The sequence below is a fragment of the Ursus arctos genome, unplaced genomic scaffold, assembly GCF_023065955.2.
Source record: "Ursus arctos isolate Adak ecotype North America unplaced genomic scaffold, UrsArc2.0 scaffold_7, whole genome shotgun sequence".
NCBI classification, from domain to species: domain Eukaryota; kingdom Metazoa; phylum Chordata; class Mammalia; order Carnivora; family Ursidae; genus Ursus; species Ursus arctos.
The window spans coordinates 11,142,707-11,162,992 of record NW_026623089.1 but is presented as its reverse complement, the minus strand read 5'-3'; the positions used below and the strand labels follow the sequence as shown (position 1 = coordinate 11,162,992).

At 40.1% G+C, this 20,286-nt stretch overlaps 1 protein-coding gene across 2 annotated transcripts in view; it reads right to left on the bottom strand.

The window, feature by feature from the left end:
* Positions 1-20,286, bottom strand: part of MCMBP (minichromosome maintenance complex binding protein) — a 47,063-nt gene that overhangs the window by 9,026 nt on the left and 17,751 nt on the right. Inside the window, exons 2-11 of one of the 2 annotated variants that reach the window (XM_026494267.4) lie at positions 18,768-18,853; positions 18,014-18,154; positions 17,838-17,879; positions 15,499-15,600; positions 11,401-11,545; positions 8,472-8,623; positions 6,392-6,492; positions 2,543-2,721; positions 2,032-2,155; positions 758-875 (exon numbers count right to left, since the gene is read on the bottom strand). In XM_026494267.4, the coding sequence (XP_026350052.1) occupies positions 758-875; positions 2,032-2,155; positions 2,543-2,721; positions 6,392-6,492; positions 8,472-8,623; positions 11,401-11,545; positions 15,499-15,600; positions 17,838-17,879; positions 18,014-18,154; positions 18,768-18,853 (1,190 nt within the window). The remainder of the gene's footprint in view (positions 1-757; positions 876-2,031; positions 2,156-2,542; positions 2,722-6,391; positions 6,493-8,471; positions 8,624-11,400; positions 11,546-15,498; positions 15,601-17,837; positions 17,880-18,013; positions 18,155-18,767; positions 18,854-20,286) is intronic. The other variant, XM_026494269.4, reaches the window with a different exon arrangement.

Genomic DNA, 20,286 nt, shown 5'->3' with positions numbered 1-20,286 from the left:
CAATGACACAGTCACATGAATGATCTATTTTAACCTCTTAAATCTACAAAATGAGAGGTGATGAACGCTGCCGGTCACATGAGTAGTCAGAAGCAACTCCCTCGTTCCCAACGTCTCACCACCACAGAAAACCTGCATTCCACACACCCTGGCAAACCAAGGCAGCTCTACCTTCCAAACAAGATTTAAAACTGGGACAATGGAGATAAAGCTCTTTATTACCTCAGCTACATGAACTATGCTCCTGTAATTTAGGTTTAAAGATTAAAGATTTTAATGCAAACAAAGGATACCAAGTTGCACAAACTGGCATCAACCCAGAGCATAATTTTAAGGGATTTACTTGCAATTGTGCTGTTAGACTCAGAAATTTCTGCTAAGGCATAAAATAAAAGTGAAATGTTTAGGGATGAGTATGTAAATTATGGAACCTGGCAGGCTGTTTCCCCTTAGTAAGATTAAAATCTCAAAGTTACATACTTGGGTTGAATGAAAGACAATTAGATGGATTTTTAAAACGTGCTCAGGTTTCTTCTTATGATTTTTTTTAAATTTGAGAGAGAGAGAGCAGAGCGAGGGAGAGAGAACACGAGTAGAGGGGGGAGGGGCAGAGGGAGAGCAAGAGGGAGAAAAAGGCTCCCCGCTGAGCAGGGAGCCCAACGTGGGGCTCTATCCCAGGGGCAGACGCTTAATTGGCTGAGCCACCCAGGCACCCCAGGGTATTCAGATTTCTAATAAATATTTATATTGATCTTACTGCTGGAACAAGATGTTGAATAATCCGGTACAAGTGTTCTGTGAAGGTACTATTCCGCGGGCAACCACTCAAGTTAACTGTGAATTTTCCCAGTGGAAGAACATCTCTTCTTGAATACCTAGAAAAAAAGATACCAACCCGTAAGATATTCAGGTGATTTCCTGATTTCCATCGAAAAGCAAAATAAGGTTAGCACAATATTGTAATTAAAAGAAAAGGTGAATTACTCTGACCGGTTCATTTATCAGAATAACAGCAATAAAAATAATAGCCAGTACTTATATGTGAGCACTGAGCGTGTGCCAGGGACTGCTCAGAGCGCTTAATGTCTCATTTAATCCCCAGACTCTCTGAGGCAGGTCATCTTCGCTGTATAGGTGAGAAATCTGAGACAGAAATCTGAGGGAACATGCCCGAGTTCACACAGCAGGATGTGGGAGACCTGGGTTCGAATCTACGGGGTTTGGCTCCAGAGTCTGTGCACTGAACCATTATGTACTCAGTCTGAAGTCCTAGCCGAGGAAAGACGTGGAATACCAAGACGCTGACTGCAGAGTCACTTCGAGGAAAACTAGGAAACCTAGCATTTATGGAACTAGGACAATGGTCTACGATGAAATACCGTGCAGTCATTAAAAAGTTCATGAAGGATTACAAAGGAAGAATGTTTAAGATATATTAAATGATACAAACAAGATCAGTGTTTAGAGAACCATGGAGACTTGTGCAGGGATGTACATGTACGTAAACAAGAAAAGATGAAACAAACATGAGCCAATGTGTTCACAGATATCATCTCTAAGTGGGTGAGATGATAGCCGATTTCCAGTTTCTTTATACTCCTGGAACTTGTTGAAAACACAGGTTACTTCTGAAATCAGGAAACCAAGACCTACAGTGGAGTGCAAGGAGGGGAGCACCTCAGCATACAGGTTAGATGTGTGCACACCGGGCCTTGCAGAACCTCGGGATGTATAAACAGAATTCAGAATGCAAAAAGAATAAAATAGCTCCTTTTACTCATCAGCCAGGTTCTTTGACTATGGCTCTTATATTTAAGGGAGACATAAACATAAGGTTAAATGTGAAACAGATAAGGTGGACAAAGGATTCTGTGATTTCGTGTAACACTTGTCACACTGCATGAATAAAAACCATCTGATGACGAAGCCAATAAACCAGAACACAGAAGTTACCTGAACAACCTCCCGCTCTTTTCCACTTTCAACAACACCCCCACTGCCCCTGCCCACCACTGGGAACACAGCACTTACACTGTAGAGATGAGATGCAGTATCAGGTACTCAGCGGCCAAGCTGTCTCCCAGAAGCGCATGCGTGAGGAACCCAAGCAGCTCCGCTCGGACCGGAGACAACTCGGACATGAAACCTGAAACGACTGAAGAAGGGAGGGAGACCACATTCACAACACACATACCAGCTCCTCCCAAGTGTCTCAGGCTAAGGAGGAGGAAAAAACCCAAGTGGAACAAAGCACTAAAGTCAGTAGACAACTAGTGTAGACCTAAATATTGGTCATTAAGGGATGCCAATCTTCAAAGTAAGACAGCCTGTAAACTTTTTTTTGCCTCATTTTAATAAAGAGAATTAACATAAAGGAAAATGGGCCAGAGTCCCGGCAATTACTAGAGAAACTTAACCTGAGGCACGAGGAACCGGCCGGCTCAGCCCCACCGGGAGCACAGGGCACAGACAGCTCCCGACGCGCACAGGGGCTCACAGTCTGAGGCTCACGGTCTCTGGCTCCTGAGGCGTCAGCACTTACACTTACAGGTTTTGCTCTCCTCCTTGTTAAGGCAAGCAGGCAGTAAAGGATTGATGTGCTGCAACTTCTGGGCTAAAACCACATGAATTCTTGGCACTAACGAAGCAGGAGGACTGTGCACTCTCTGCTCCTCGGCGGTGTCTGCGCATTCCATCGGATCCAGGAGTGAAGACGCATCCCTACGGAGAGAGAACGCTTCAATTCACAGACTTATCTCTGAAAATGAGAATTCAAGCCAAGAACGGTTCCACCTGTGTATCTCCTTAATGGAAAAGGGCTCCTCATTCTCAACTGTCAGGTCACACAAGATCTCAGGCCAGTTAGGTCATACGAGGCTATGTATGTATGTTTCGAGAACAAGAACACTTTTACTGAGTATGCTATAACTGCAATTAATGGGATACCATTAGGTATCTTAATTATTCAGTGTGGAAGATCCATTCATGTCTTATCTTGCTAATTGTTCTTCCTAAATTTTATTCCTCCATGACACCTCCCGTGAATAGTGAGTAGTCAAGCAGTGAAAAAGTGTGAGTTTTTCAGATTTGCTAAATAAATTAGCAGATGATAGATCTATCGCGATCTAACTGAAACAAATCACTACAATGTGTTCAGAACGGCAGACTTTGCAGGTTACAGTCACCACTCACACAGCCACCCTCCTTACACACAAGGATGGCGACAACCTTTACGTGGTCTGGACCACGTGCCGGGCAGTGTTCTTCGCCGTGCACACACCAACTCGTTAACGCCTCACCTACCCTGGTCTCCAATGAGGAAACCAAGCCCCTGCGGAAGTCACATGGCTGGTAAATGGCCAAACCAGGTTGGCACCCCAAGCCATCCAGCTCTCTGTGCACTAAGCAGCTTCAACCAATGAAGTGGCTGAAGCAGGAAAATCATCATCACCAGAAACAGCCAAGACAAGCAATTTGCTATACTCTTATTAAGGAATGCTATTTAAGTTAAAGTTGTTTAAAATTTGCCCTCCCCCCCTTATTTTTAATGGTGAAAAGTAAGCTCTTCTTACAGGGAAACCAAGATGAAAGTCCAGTATCAACAAGAAAACTACTGTGTAGGGGGTATGACTCCATTCTTTCGGCAAACTCAAAACAAGAAAGAATGAGGAAGATTTGGATTTTCAGGATTACCAAATGTGGAAAGTGTAAAGGAATATATACATCATGCTAACTTTTATATAATAAAGGAGAAATAAAATATACACGTGTCTACTTATTTTTGCAAAAAACACAGGAAAAATAAAAGCAAAAACAGGTTGGTTCCCCACGGAGGGTGAGTAGGAACTGGGCAGGGAGGATGACACCCCTGCATTCTTTGTGTATAGCTGTGATTTAGGCAACAGTATCAGCGTTTTCTGTACTTAAAAATCAAAACAATAAGGATAGAAGGAAAACTCTGAAGTGAATGGAAACAAATGAGCCTAACTACGTAAAATGAATAATAAGCGAAAGAACCAAAGGGGAAGAAAACTCACCCTAGTAACGTTAGACATAGCACTCTGATTATACACCTCATTCTAAAATAAAAAGTAGAAACCAATCTTGGACTCAAGTTATGAGGTTTGTTTTTTTGCAATGGTATGGATTACCAATTCTGAAATTACCTTCTCTGCACTGAGGAATACATTGAGAATAATCAGAGTCGAGCTTCTTTCTGTTAGAAGAAGAGTTACAAACATGGGAGGGAAAAGGGAGGACATCTGCGTGCAGAACCGGAATTAGAAACACTGTGAACGCACAGTTCTGACAGACTTGAAAATACATGAAGATATACATGTATGGGTATAAAATGTGCATTTATTTGTACACATACAGTGTACATGTATATGCACTTCCTAGCCCTGTCCACTAAAAGGGCACAGAAGCAATACCAATCCTGGTACCAATGAGCACACAAGCACTCAGATCTTGACTTTCATTTTTTAATTTTTTTTTTTAAAGATTTTATTTATTTGAGAGAGCGAGACAGACAGAGATAGCAAGAGAGAGCACAAGTGGGGAGGAGAGGGAGAGGCTGGCTCCCCGCTGAGCAGGGAGCCTGATGCGGAACTCATCCCAAGATCCTGAGATCATGACCTGAGCCGAAGGCAGATGCTTAACCAACTGAGCCACCCAGGTGCCCCAGATCTTGACTTTTAAATAAAATTCCTCACTAAAAGAAACTGATGCTCCTTAGAAAAATGGCTGATACTGCAGCTAGAGCATGGGAAGGACAAGATGAGGTTGAAACAGCATAATGTGTCAGAAAAGATATGTTCAAAAATGAGAAGGTCATGTCAGCAAGGCCCCCGAGCCTGCTTACAATGACTCCCACTAGCCAAATGAGATCATCTGGACCTCAAGCACCAGACTAACATACACACTGATACAAACAATTACTTAAATGCGAGAGAACAAAAATCTCTAACAGAATGCCAATAAACAAGTGTAGAAGGAATGACTGAGATAGAAAATCTCCATCTAGTAATAACTGATTCAAGAATCATCAATGGATAGGGGCGCCTGGGTGGTACAGTCAGTTGAGCGTCTGACTCTTGGTTTCAGCTCAGGTTGTGATCTCAGGGTCGTGGGATCGAGCCTCGAATTGAGCTCCATACTCAGCGCAGAGGCTGCTTGAGATTCTCTCTCCCTCTCCCCCTGCCCCTCCCGCTCATGCTCACTCTAAATAAATTAATCTTAAAAAAAATCATCAATGGATATTAAAATAAGTAGATGAGGGACGTGTGGGTGGCTCAGTCAGTGAAGCATCTGCCTTTGGCTCAGGTCATGATCGCAGGGTCCTGGGACCGAGCCCTGCAGTGGGCTCCCTGATCAGTGGAGAGCCTACTTCTCCCTCTCCCTGCCGCTCCCCCTGCTTGTGGGCATGCACTCTGACAAATAAAATTTTTAAAAAATAACTAAGTGGATGAAAGTTAAATGAGAAACTGGATATTAATGTAGTCTCCAAGTATCTCCTTCCAAATTATTTATTACAAAGTGAAAAACGGTAACTCTATAGAACAGAAAGCTGGCAGGTGCCCCCTCAACCAAACGATCAGAATTAACATCACCAGTAACGGGGCACACCTACATCACGTGCCTCCTGATACGACAGCCTGAATCTCATCACAAAAACCCAAACTGAGCTAGTCTACAAAATGACTGGGGGTACTCTTCAAAGGTGTCAAGGCTTTCTGCCATATGAGGACATGAAGGTGCCATCTGCAACCCAGGAAATGCCATGTGAGGACACGAGGTTGCCATCTGCAACCCAGGAAATGGGCCCTCACTAGACACCAGATCTGTCAGCACCTTACTGTTGGACTTCCCAGCCTCCAGAACTATGAGAAACGAATTTTTGTTTAAAAAAAAAAAAAAAAAAAAAAAAAGGTGTCAAGTTCAGGGAAGACAAAAGTTGAGGACTGTGCCAGGTTAGTGGAACATGTGACCCTATGGATCCTGGATCAGGAAAAAGGAAGAGGGGAAAAAACACCAGAAGGAACAAGACTGAAATAACTGGTGAAATTAAGTATGGACTGTGGGTTAGTGTACTATGTATTTATGGCAAAGTTCCTAATTTTGATAGCAGTACTCTGTATAGGAGAAAGTCTCTGTTCTTAGGAAATATGGACTCAAGCATTCAGGGGATAACATATGCAACTTACTCTCGTTTCATATACAAAAATGTGCATATGTAAGAGCACAAATGAATGACAGAACAAATGCGGCATGTTAACAACTAATAAATCTGGGTAAAGGGAGAAAGTTCTTTACAACTATCCTCCAGCTTTTCTGCAAGTTTGAAATTATATCAAAACAAAGTTACCCAAAAAAGAACAAACACACTCACCTTTCATCATTATTTAGTATACTTAGCACAGGATCCACAGACAGGACACCATATAACTCAAGAACATCATTGACTTTGAAACAATCCCAGTCTTCATAGACCTGACAGGAGATAAGAAATCATGTTGTTGGGGGGCGCCTGGGTGGCGCAGTCGTTAAGCATCTGCCTTTGGCTCAGGGCGTGATCCCAGCGTTCTGGGATCAAGCCCCATATCAGGCTCCTCTGCTAGGAGCCTGCTTCTTCCTCTCCCACTCCCACTGCTTGTGTTCCCTCTCTCGCTGGCTGTCTCTGTCAAATAAATAAATAAAATCTTTAAAAAAAAAAAAAAAGAAATCATGTTGTTGGGATTAAATAACACCCCAAAATCATAAAATATTAGTTTTAAGGTTAAAGTAATAATATCTTAGATTTTTAGGTCAGGAAATGGACCTTCAAAGCAACACTTTTATTTCATAAAATGAAACCAAGAGAGGTAAAATACTTGGCTGAAGTCATTCTCCCAGTTAGCAAATTAATAACTAAAACACAGGACTCCTGACTCTCAGACCAAGGTCTGTCGTCAATACACCACACTACTTCGAAGAAAAGGCTTTCCCAAAGGATGATGGTCAACTAACATTAGAAATATGCGTTATGGGGCGCTTGGTGGCTCAATGGGTTAAGTGTCTGCCTTTGGCTCAGGTCATGATCCCAGGGTCCTGGGATCGAGCCCCACATCAGGCTCCTGGCTCAGCGGAGAGTCTGCTTCTCCCTCTCCCTCTGCCCCTCCCTCCACTCGTGCTCGCTCTAATAAATGAAAAATTAAATCTTAAAAAAAAAAGAAAAGAAACCTGCATTATCTCAAAATCTATTAAGCACACAAGAGAAGGGGAAAAAACCCAGGATTACTAACTTTGGATTAATCCACCAACTATGCACCATCAGGAGGGTTAACACAAAACTCAGAAAGATCATGAGGTTTTTCACGATAAAACTTTCAAAGTTGTCTGTCTTTGACGGACTTTAGTAACTGGCAAAGCCTCCTCTTGGTGAGGCTGAACTGAAGCATGACGGGAAAGCGGTCCTCACTCTGGTCCCTGTGGTACAGAACTGAAGTGCCATTTAAGTTAAAACCATAAAATAAAAGAATGGAAATTCTCAATGATCATTTCTGAAACGTACATTGCTTGTTTCACCTATCAGGAGCCCAAAATCAGGGTAAGCAAAATAGAACAAAAAAAACCAACAAATTTTTTTGCCTTCTATTTTATTTTAAATACAAGTGAGAAATGGGTTTTGATGAGAGAAGAATGTTGAAAATGTTCGATATTGTTGGAAGCTGGGTGACAAAGGAAGTACATATGAATTAAAAAACTGTTCCACTTCTGTGTTCGAAATATCCTTCAATTCTTTTTTTTTTTTTTAAGTGAGTCCTACACTTAGCATGGGGCTCAAACTCACAACCCCGAGATCAAAAGTCGCAGGCTCCTACCAACTAAGCCAACCAGGTGCCCCATATTCTTCACATCAGTTTAAGAATGCCGTGGTAGACAGAACACAGTCTCCCAAAGAGTTCCAAATCCTCATCCCTGCAATCTGTGAACATGTTACCTTACAAGCAAAAAGGGATGTGCGTAAATTCAAGACCCTGTGATGAAGAGATTATCCTGGATTATCTGGCTGGGCCCAATCTAATCATGAAGGTCCTTAAAATCAGAGAATTTTTCCTACCTACAGTATGAGGGAGAGATGACTATGAAAACATGCTGTCTTTGAAGATAGAAGAAGGGGGCCCCAAACCAAGGAATGTGAGCACTTCTAGAAGCTGGAAGAGGCAAGAAAACAGATTCTCCCCCAGAACACTGAGAAGGGAATGCAGCCCTAAGGACACCTTGATTTTATCCTCAGTGAGATCCGTGTTGGACTTCTGACCTAAAGCCTGCAAAATGATACATTTCTGTTGTTTTAAAAGACACTAACACTGTGAATATTCACTCCGGCAGCAGTAGGAAGCAAACACAAACGCGAAGAGTACTCCATGTTAACTTCTCAGACACATTCCACATTCACGTCAAGGTCAGGTCTATAAAAGGTTTAGTACCTTCACAAGGCATGCAGGGCCCTTCTCCCCTGGCAGTGGAAAATTCAGGTCAAAAGGAGAAGAGAGGTTCAAGAAGTTCAGCTGTTGGCCCGCAGAAGCTTCAGTTTCTAAACGTTTTGGCTCTCCACACCACTGAAGACCACCAACGCTCCCTAAATTCAAAGAACAGCACTGCTCTTAGTCATTTTTAAAGCTTCCTGGAAAGAAAGAACATTCCTAAAGAGCCTTTCAAGTCTGATAAAAATGATGCTTCTGAACTCAAAAACTTCAAGTTGTTACAGTTCTTAAGGAAGTAACATGCTAACAAAACCCTCTGACCTAAAAGAGAACAAAGATTATGAAAACCTGAAAAATTTAATCATTTCTCCCATACGATAAAATGGCAAAAAACTTTCCCCTTCAAATCTCAAGTGTAAGTATTTTAAAAGTTAACACTTAATACAGTTACTTTGACATCTTTAACCTAAGAAATACATTGTCTACTGACAACAAACCCACTTTGGTAGAACATACTTTTTCTACTTATTACGCAGAATAAAACCATATAGCAATAAATTCATTTACCAAATATTTAGTAACATCCATTGTGTACTAGGAATCAGACTAGTTGTGGGGGATACAAAGATGATTTTAAAAATGCCCTCTATCCCTGAAGTAGTCACAGCTTAGGGCTTATAACTACTAAGAATCAATGGATAGCCTGCCACACCATAAAATATTGCTCAGCAATAAGAAGGAATAGACTACTGAGACACACAACAACCTGCATGGATCTCAGGTTCTGCTGAGTGAAAAAAGCCAATCCACAAAGTGTACATGCTCTAGGATTCCATTTAAGTAACTATTTTTTTTTTTAGGTTTAATGCTAGACTGGAATCTTTTTTTTTTTTTAATTGAAGCATACCTGACTATGCAACACTCTTGCAATAAAATAACATTAGTACAGACATGAAGAATGGATTAGAGTTTGCTAGGGGTTAGGGACCTGTGGGGAGGGGGAGGCAGGAGAGCAGTGGGCAGGACTCTAAAAGGGCAACTTGAAAGATATGGGCAACGAACTGTCCTGTGTCCCGACCGTGGTAGTGGCCCCATGAGTCTACCCGCGACGACACTGCCCAGGACAAAATACGCACACACAAGTGCGTGCAGGAACTGTGAATCTAAGGTAGGTGGGTGGTAGCAGTGTCCACTTCCTGGTCATGATATTCTACCAGAAGTGCAAAAGATGTTACCATCAGGGGAAACTTATTTCTTACAGCTACATGTGATCTACAATTATCTCAAAAAAAAAATTTAAAAATCTATATAGCCTGATTACCTAGAAACCAACAAACAAGTTACACTGTAAACAAATAATGCACTCAAATGTACAAAAACCCCTACAGTGTAACATCCAAATAAAAGCAAAAAAGAGGAGAGAGCATCAGTTGCTTAGGTGATAAGAGAATTAATCATAGATCCTGGATTCTAATGTTACTTATTGTTACGATACACCATTAATTTTAATAAACGTTTGGGGGGGTGGGTGGAGAGAAAGAACACCATCTCATTTGTATAGATTTACTACGAAACATTCCAATGCTAAAAACATTAAAATATGCCTTAGCTCTAAGGAAATATACTAATATGAACTTAATAAAGTAGGAAAACATATGGTTAAATGAAATTCGTCAGTAATTCTTTGTTTACCACTAACGCAATCCTACAGGTGCCCCCGATTAGACTGATTGTTTGACCCCCCTTGTTTGACCCTTCAACTTGCCCTCTGATGATGGTGCTAAGGAGAAGTGACTGGACACAAAAGGAGGAATAAAGACAAACTTATCTACTTGCCACAATAAAGAAACTCACTATTCCTAACACTGTGATTGGTGAAATCGAGAACGAAATATGCCAATTCTGACACGGTCTCATGCTCTTGGGATACTGCAACTTTTGGTCCCCCTGTGTTAATCAGAATTTATTGGGTTTACAGCACGTTTCGAGATAAACCACTACAAATGTGTGTAAATAGAAAAAAAAACACTGTCACTATCCTAAGGGCTCTCTGCTCTCAAGGTGAGGACGAAGTTACCTAGTGCACCACAATTTCATGGTTTTACTCTGATGTTTTCAATCTTACAAATTAAAGTACCACTATCTTGGGGCACCTGGGTGGCTCAGTGGGTTAAGCATCTGCCTTTGGCTCAGGCCATAATTCCAGGGTCAGGCTCCCTGCTTATCGGGGAGTCTGCTTCTCCCTCTCCCTATGCCCCTCCCCCTGCTTGCATGCACACACTCTCTCTCCCTCTCTCATAAAATCTTTTAAAAAAATAAAAAATAAAGTACCACTATTTCAAAAGGAAAAGAAAAAAGGATGTTTTCAGATATATTTTTTAAAAAAATTTCAGGGGGCGCCTGGGTGGCACAGCGGTTAAGCGTCTGCCTTCGGCTCAGGGTGTGATCCCGGAGTTCTGGGATCGAGCCCCACATCAGGCTCTTCCTCTATGAGCCTGCTTCTTCCTCTCCCACTCCCCCTGCTTGTGTTCCCTCTCTCGCTGGCTGTCTCTCTGTCGAATAAATAAATAAAATCTTTAAAAAAAAAAAAATTTTTTTCAGGACAAAGTACTAGGCTTCCATATTACTTAGGAGCTGAAATAAAAATATAAAGAATGAGAAAAAGAACTTTTTCAACTAACCACTTGAGATTCTTACAAACTAAAAGGAAAGCAGACGCTTCTCACTAAGTGATGCCTAACTGCTCAGTTATAAAGCACAGTCTGACCAAAGAGTACTATAGAAACTCTCAAAACTGTCTGTAACAGCGATGAACTTCAACGCAAGGTTGTCAAATCATTGTCAATTCCTAAATCTAGAGCTATAGTACACAACTAATTCTGAAAACGGATCTGACAGAGAAATGCACAGAAAGCCTGCTGGCACACACTACCTGCTTGCCTGGCACCTGCATGTTGCTCTTTCTGTTTATGGGGCTGTAGGTCCATATCTTCATCATCTTCGTAACTCCTCTTGTGACGACTGGGAGTGTAGGATGTTGAAGGACTGACTCGAGCTTGGTTTGCATTAACATAGGCGTTAAATGAAAAGTTAAGAAAAATCTACCATGAATTGAGGGATATCCTAAGGTAGGCTAATTACAGGGCTAATAAAAGATTATTGGTTTGGCAATCTGGTGAAAATTAAAACACCCTTTAAAAGGCTGGAGTTCCAGTTTTGATCATGAGAGTAACGGCTTAACCTCATGCCCCCTACCTGTGCTATAAAGAAATTGTACAACTGGATAAAAGACATGAGCAACTGTCTTCAGTCACTGAACACCATAAGGGAACATAAGGTTATAATCCTTGAATAAGGAAACACCAGTAAACTCCATACTCTTCCCAGCTTTCTCTTGGGAACATTTCCCAAACTGCAACAAAGTGAAGTGAAGGCCCTGTCCTTGCTGGGTAGAGAAACAAAGCACATGGTTCAGGGCTACGGAGCAACTGGAAGCTGCAGGACAGTAACAGAGAGGCAAGAGTTGCAGATAAAGATCCAGAAACTCATGCACATTCCATTTGCGTCTTTGGCTGAACACAAAATCATGGATGTACAAGTCAGGATTCCTTGAGGGCTAGCAGGGAACAGCTGCTAGTTGGCTGGGAGCTAAATGGAGATTTTGGATTTGTACAATACTAGAACTGGACCCTGATGAACATCTTGGGCACTTAGCTGTGACCCCAAAATAGCACATCTCATGAGTAAGGACTATGTCCTACAGACCGAGGGCCATTCCATACCCACCTTAACAAATTCCAAAACCAAGCCATGACAAGGTCAAAGTGATCCACTTAAATCACCTGTCTGTCAGAAAAAAATGCAACATTCTTGGAAGGAAGACAATGTTGTACATCAGCATACACTAACACATTACTAGTTATACATGAAGAGGCAAGAAAATATGACCTACAATCAGAATTTAAAATAATCAATAAAAATAAACCCAGAGATGATTCAGATATTGGAACTAGCAGATAAGAACACTAAAAAGGCAATCTAAAATTCACTATTTTTTTATATAGCATTTACTATGTTGAGATATGCTCCCTCAAAACCTTAAAATTCACAATTTTAGAAGAAAAGATAGACAAGGTACACGTGGGTGGCTCAGTTGGTTAAGTGTCCGTCTGCCTTTGGCTCAGGTGGGATCGAGTCCCACACTGGGCTCCTTCCTCAGTGGGGAGTCTGCTTCTCCCTCTCCCTCTTCCCCATGCTCGTGCTCACTCTCTAATAAGTGGTTAAAATCTTTAAAAAAGATAGATGAGTCAAAGATAAGGAATGTTAACAGAGAAAGGGGAACAACAGAAAAGAACCAAATGAAAAATCAAGAACTGAAAAATAAGACATCTGAAATGAAAAAAAAAAAAAAAAAATCCCCAGAATCTCAGTCACCTGGAGGACAGTAACATCTAATGATTATGTGACTGAATCCCCAGAAAACGAGACAATGACAAGAGACTGGGACAGAAAAACATCTGAAGAAATAAAGGCTGAAATCTGAAAAATACCAGTCCACAGATCCAAAACTTCAAAAATACCCAAGCAAGATAAACACAAAAATACCCACACCCAGCCACATCACAGAACTGTCAAAAACCACAGAGAAAGAGAGAACATCAGAAGCAGCCAGAGGAAAATCAAAGACGTTATAGTGAAATGATGGCTAGCCTTTCATCAAAAAGCAATGGGGGCCAGGGGCGCCTGGGTGGCGCAATCGCCCCAGCATGGGGCCTCCTTAAGATTCTCTCTCATCCTCTCTCTCTGCCCCACCCCCACACTCACTCTGTGGAGCTTTAAAAAAAAAAAAGGCAATGGAGGCCAGAAGACAATGGAACAAGACCACTAGAGTGCTGTGGAGGGAAAAGAGCTGTCAATCCAAAATTCTATAACCAGCAAAAACATCCTTCAAAAATAGAGGTGAAATAAAGACATTTTTAGTTGAACCAAAGCTGAAAAAAATTAATCACCAACAGATCTGTACTTTAAAAAACAAACAAAAAAGCTTAGTAAAATGACTCCATAAAAAAAGAAAAATGAGCTAGAAACTGTAACATACCACAAACACAAAAGACACTTTTCCCTCATTTCTTAATTTACATAGAAGACAAATTTTTTTTAAGATTTTTTTTTGAAAGATTTCATTATTTATTTGACAGAGAGAAAATACAAACACAGGGAGTGGCAGGGAGAGGGAGAACCTGGCCCCCGCTGAGCAGAGCCCAACTTGGGGCTCGATCCCAGGACCCCAGGATCACAACCGGAGCTGAAGGCAGCTAGACGCCCTACTGAGAGCCATTCAGGCACCCCCTTTTCAAAGATTTTATTTGACACAGAGAGAGAGACAGTGCGCGCCCACAAGCGGGGGAGCGGCAGAGAGAGGGAGAAACAGGCTCCCCGATGAGCAGGGAGCCCAATGTGGGGCTCGATCCCAGGACTCTGGAATCACCTGAGCTGAAGGCAGACACTTAACCGACTAAGCCACCCAGGTGCCCCAAGAAGACAAATGTTTAAAGCAAACAGGATAATATACTGTGGGCTCTATAGTTTAAGTACAAATGAAGTACAAATGTCGTACACAACAGCAGCAGCAGCACAAAGAATGAGGGGGATGAATGGAAGTAAACTGTTGCAAAGATCAAGGAACAAAGAAGAAATCACAAGGGAAATTAGAAAATATTTTGAGTTGAGTGATGGTGAAAACAAATTAAAGTCTGTGGGATGCAATCAAAGCAATGATTAGCAAGAAATGTATAGCCTTCAATGCTAATAGAAGAAAGGGGAGATTTGGAATTAATGATCTGAGCATCCACTTTGAGAAGCCAGAGAAAAATTAAAGCCAAACTTGCTTAAAAGGAAATAAAAGCAAAAGTCAATGAGATAGAAACAAATAGTTGGTTCTTTGACAAACCACTAATAACACTGATCAAGAGTAAAAGAAAAATTAATTAACATTATTGGAAATGAAAAGAGATCACTGCTAGATATCTCCCAGCCATGAAAAGGAAAATACGGAAATATTATGAAAAGCTTTCTTACTGACATAAATTCAACAACTGAGACCAAATGATATTGAAACAATTCCTTGCAAGATACAACTTATCACAACTGATACACAGAAAAAACTGTTAAAAAACCTAACTGCCACAAAATGCCAGGCCCCAAATTGGAAACAACCCAAATGCTCATCATGTGGAAAAAATAAAAACAAATAAAATCAGCAATAAAAAGGAACTAGCAACTCACGTATACACACAAGGATGAATCTCAAGTGTGTTAGGGAGAACAAATATCAGACACAAAAGACTCTGTATGATTCCATTTTTTGACACACAGCAAAGGTAAAATGAAGCCACAGTGAAAGAAATCAGGACAGTGGTTACAAAAGGAGAGTGAGGTGCCTGGAAAAAGACACGAGGCAACTTTCTGGCACAAGTCCTTTACTTGGATGGGTGTAAATTAAACGGGTGTGCATTTGTCCACTGAAGTGCACCCTTAATGTCTATGCATCTCAGGGTATGTGAACTATGCCTAAAAAAATTATATAAAAAAATAAAAATAAAAAGGATACTGAGATGTTTCCACATCTCTCAAAAAAGCCTACATGTTGTTTTCCCTTAAGAAATCCAGAAGTAGTTCTAATTTGAAACTATGTGTTTGTTTAATTATGGTACGCTCTTTTTCAGTACCTTTAAATCCACCTCAATCTTTTTAACAGTACTTCACTATAGGAATGTACCACAATTTTATCATTCCTCAACGATGCATACTTGGGTTGTTTTATAACCTTTCTTGTGTAGGACAAATGAAAAACATTTCATTAAAATAAAGACAAGCTCTGTAAATGAAGAACAATTTTTTCCCCAGCTAACTCGTACATCGGTGTAAAAAGACTAAGTTTCTAAAAAACTCAAAATTTAACTGCGGTCTTCTCAATTAAGAAAACAATCAGGAACCACTCAACATAGAAGAAACTTCAAATAAAGGATATTTCTTTTACCCATGTAGATTCCCCAGGCACTGGAACACAATAAAAAGTCTGTCTTTCCAAAGTGGTAGTTCGTGGGGAGTTTAAATCAACTTCTTGTTGAGGCTGTGATATACACAAAATGTATATTTAAAATTTTATCAAGAAAAATAAAAACTTTAATTAGCAAACCGTTTTTTGCAAAACCATAGTAGATATCTCACGTTAAGAATTAACAAGTACCAAATAAAAACTATCATTTTTTAAAAAAGAAAATGGACATAAAATCATTTCACATACAACCATCAATATACTACCTTCCCTCAAGTCCAGAATACATAGTTCCTGATCACAAAATTAAATCCTTTGTAATAAACAGGACACTTTATTAATTTTTTCAAAGACAAAGCACTGTCTCTTTCATAGACCACATCAATATCGGCCTATAAAATAGGAACTTAATGAAATATTCATTAGCAGTAACTCTGATATGAGATTTGAGTCAGATATTATTCCCTAGAAAAGGAATGTTCTCCATTTCAAATATACTGAGAAAATCCTAAGAGGTAGAAAGAACCCAAGATGTAATATTAAAATTTTACTTTAATAAGCACATACTACTTTTAGTACATACATTACCAAAAAAATCTCTTAAAAGTAAAATAAAATGTGTATTTCATTTGGGGGAGGGGGGAAAGACCAGAGAGACACCAGGTTTCAGCCTGAGCTAGTATGTACGAGATGTACAAGCAGGGCTTTCTGTGTTTGTTTGTTTGTTTCTTTTTCTTTCTTTCTCTCTCTCTCTCTCTCTCTCTTTCTTTCTTTCTTTCCAGGCCCAAAGTTTTCCTCGTTTGGTGCTTTTACTTATGATCTTTAGCAACACAATACGGAACTCTTTGCCTTCAGCAGTGTCACACACGGACAGACTCATCTATTTTATTTTCCTATTTCCAGATGCTGAGATTACTACCTTACGGTGATACTACATTACTGTGTATTGATAGATTAGGCTAATATATTAGACTTAGGGCTCCTCAAACAAGGGACACAAGTATTTATAAAGTTGACTCACTCGACTTGGCACCACATTTTACTCTATGAAAACACTCTCAAAGAAAAAAGACACTGGGAGACCTCAAGTTCATCATGTTATTAGTAAATCCATCTTTCACAAGTCCCCCCAAATAATTATAGGACGTTACATTTTTGTTTAATATAATCTTCGCAGCAACCTTCCAAATTAGGGCTGTTCTTCTGTCCAGACTGGCCCTGAACTAGAACACGTCACTCAAGCAGGAACAGCTTCTACTGTGAATTAACGTGCTGGTATTAGGGCTTATAAATCAATCTCTTTGAGGTTTGGGGAAGCAGGAGTCAGACTCCCAGAATGTAAAAATCCCCAGGCAGGAGCGCCTGGGTGGCTCAGTCGTTAAGCGTCTGCCTTCGACTCAGGTCATGATCCCAGGGTCCTGGGATTGAGCCCCGCATCAGGCTGCCTGCTCGGCGGGAAGCCTGCTTCTCCCTCTCCGACTCCCCCTGCTTGTGTTCCCTGTCTTGCTGTGTCTCTCTCTGTCAAGTAAATAAAATCTTTAAAAAAAAAAAAAAAAAAAGAAAGCCCCAGGTAATCTGATTAAACTAAGACTCCGGAGCACCAAAGCAGAAAACTAGACCCAGAATGGAGGTAACTCCACCAAGGTGCCACCTTTCTACTTAAGCACCTGCCTGTTCAATCCCCACCTCTGATACTTGTTTTTTCCCCAACAATTGACAATTACCATCAGTTTCAGTAGAACCACATGAAAAACCAATTTTAAAAAAATGCAGATATACTGTAGTTCCTCTGTAACTGCTTTTCTAGTAAGTTTCTACCCCAAGACTATCCCTTCCACAATCATAATTATATCTAAAGTCCTCTGCGTTCTTGCCTCTCCCATTACTGATAACGTAAGAGTTTCCATTACTTCTCTTTATCAAAGAAAGTTTAAGTTTATTAAAAACTTTTTTTCCTCCTAGGAAAAGGCAGCAGGATTTAATGAAATTTAATTAAGCAAATGTTAAGCCCCAAGTTAACTTCCACTTTTACTTTAAAAGAATTTATCATAACCTGTAATTCTGAAACCAAGTATATAGATACAAGAAAAAGAAAGGAATTCGTTTTGTTACTTACAATACTCTACCTTCTAAGAGATTTTTAAAAGATCAAAAACATATCAGAGAAACTCTTAAAGGTAAATAAAACATTTCACATGACTTCTCTGAACTTATTTACACACCAGATAAATATACTTAAGATCAACCAAAGGAAATAAATTCGCTGCTTAAGAAGAAATTCTTATGGAAATATATCTCTTAAGGATACATACCCCACACTCTGCTACATCTCTGTATTTTCCAAAATGAAGGACCTACGATCCAAAACAAAGGATAACAGCATCGTATCAGTAGATCTGAATCAAAACCACCATAAACAGCACAAGGATAAATAAAATTAATATCACTAATTATCAAAAGAAAGTTTCATGAAAAAAGCAATACATACACGTGCTTTTGTGTTTCGGTTAACGGTTTCATAAACTCCCATGTAAAACTCAGGGTCAAACATATCCTGAATCATGCAACGAAACTTCACAAAACTGTTAGGTTTCAAATAATGAAGGGGAACTTCATTCAGTGATGGTACCTTAAAGGAAAACAAGTCAATAAAATTATCTGTAAAACATTAAGCATATATACAGAGACTGTATATTCAGAACCACCCCCCCACACACACCAAGCCCCATTAGGAAGCCAGTGATCTCAACAGTCAACATAACAAAAGTGCTGGACACAAAAGTATTTTTTAAGTTCTTCCAAGTTTGTAAAATGACATCTGATTCTGTAAAAGGATGCTCTTCCTTAAGAATACAAGTAGCAGAAAGGCATTTGCTTTGTTGAGCTCTTCTCTTAAGACTAGTACATGCCAATGCTCTTTAAATGAAGGTAATAAAACAAGACATTCAGGGCTCACAACTACTGGGTTTTGTCTTAGAAAGTAACATGGTCAATTACTGCCACCTAGGGGCACCAACACAGAAGCACTGAATTGCTTGAATTTAAATTTCAGTTGAAAGAGGGTAAAATCAATTTTAATACATATGCACTTAAAGCAAAAGACAGCACACATTAATGTATATAGATTAAAATTTTAGTGCTCGCTTCAGCAGCACATATACTAAAATTTTATATGGATTACCACTCAGAGAGAAACTGAAAGTCGGCCCAACCCTCTCCCCTACAAACAGCAATCAACTTACCCATTTAGGAGCGTTATTTTCTTTCAGCTTTTCTTTAAAATACTCAATTACTTTCTTCTCCCAGTCAGGATTAACTCCATTTTGGGCTGAAAGAAAAATACACTTTTCAGAGCTGAAGGGACAATACCTAACAACCGACTACGCGGTCAGGTGAGGTACTTCACACTGGCGGAGCGCTGCCACACTGGGCACTCAGCTGCCCTAGTAAGGGGGTTGGCTAATCCAACGCAGGGCAGTGCTGGCCTCGTGCAGGCCCTCGGGAGCCAACAACCTAGTTGAGAATAACCCACAGAATGAGATACGAAGCTACTTGGACAAAGCAGCATGCAAACCATCATTTGTAAAGCACAATGCTCTTTGAAAACATTTTTATACAGATTGTTTTTCTTTGTAACTACCCTTAAATGAAATGGTGTTCTAAAAAAACTTTTTTTTCAATTTGGGAAGAATTTCAAACTTTCAAAAAAATCACATGAATCGTACAAAGAATACCTGTATCTTTGCTCCGTTTGCTTTATCTCGTCTCATATATTTCCCTGACCCACTTGAGATTAAATTACACACATCATATACTTTCACATTTAAGTATTTCAATGTGTTTCCTAGGAACAAAGAGATTATCTTATATAACTAACATACTGTTACCAACCTCAGGAAATTCAAAACTGATACCATACTTTTCATCTAACCGATCACCATATTCCAATACTATCCCTGACTGCGCTTTTTCCTCTACAGGAGCCTATCCAGGATCACATATTGCTCTTAGCTATCATGTCTCTTTAATCTCCTTTAATCTGGAACAGTCCCTCAATCTTTCTTTATCTGTGTTTTATGACATTCATATTTAAGAGGAATACAAAACCTGTAAAAAATATATATATACATAGACTGCTCCTCACTTTGGGTTTGTCTGACGCTGGCTTATGATGAGACTGCAGCTGTGCTTGCTCTACCAGACTGTTCCCTTAGTGATGCTGTGTCCTTCTAAAGGTACCATCCAGAGACAAGATGTCCATCTTCCCTTCACTGATGATGTTCACTTTAATCACCCAGTCAAAATGATAGCCAGTCTCCCAACACTAAAAAGTGTCTCCTGCAGCTTACTTAATAGTTGCAAAGGGGGCAAAAGGTAGAGACACTTCAAGACCGTGCAAAAAAATTTTAACCCCCAGATTTAGCACCCACCGACAACTCTTACGATGATGACTGCAAAATGATGAGAAAGGTGTTTTCAATGTCATATAAAAGAAAAGAAAACCAGGGCACCTGGCTGGCTCAGTTGGCAGAGCACGTGACTCTAAATCTCAGGGCTGTAAATTCAAGTTGCACGTTGGGTATATAGATTAAAAATAAAACTTAAAAAAAAAAAAAGGTAAGAAAACTAAAGCTTTGGGAAAAAAATTATGGGAGCTGGCCAAGACCAAAGCAAATTATTGCCAGAATTAGGAATACCTATTTTGGGAGAACCAGCAAATCACACAACTAGCCAATACTTCCACCATTTATATTCATCACT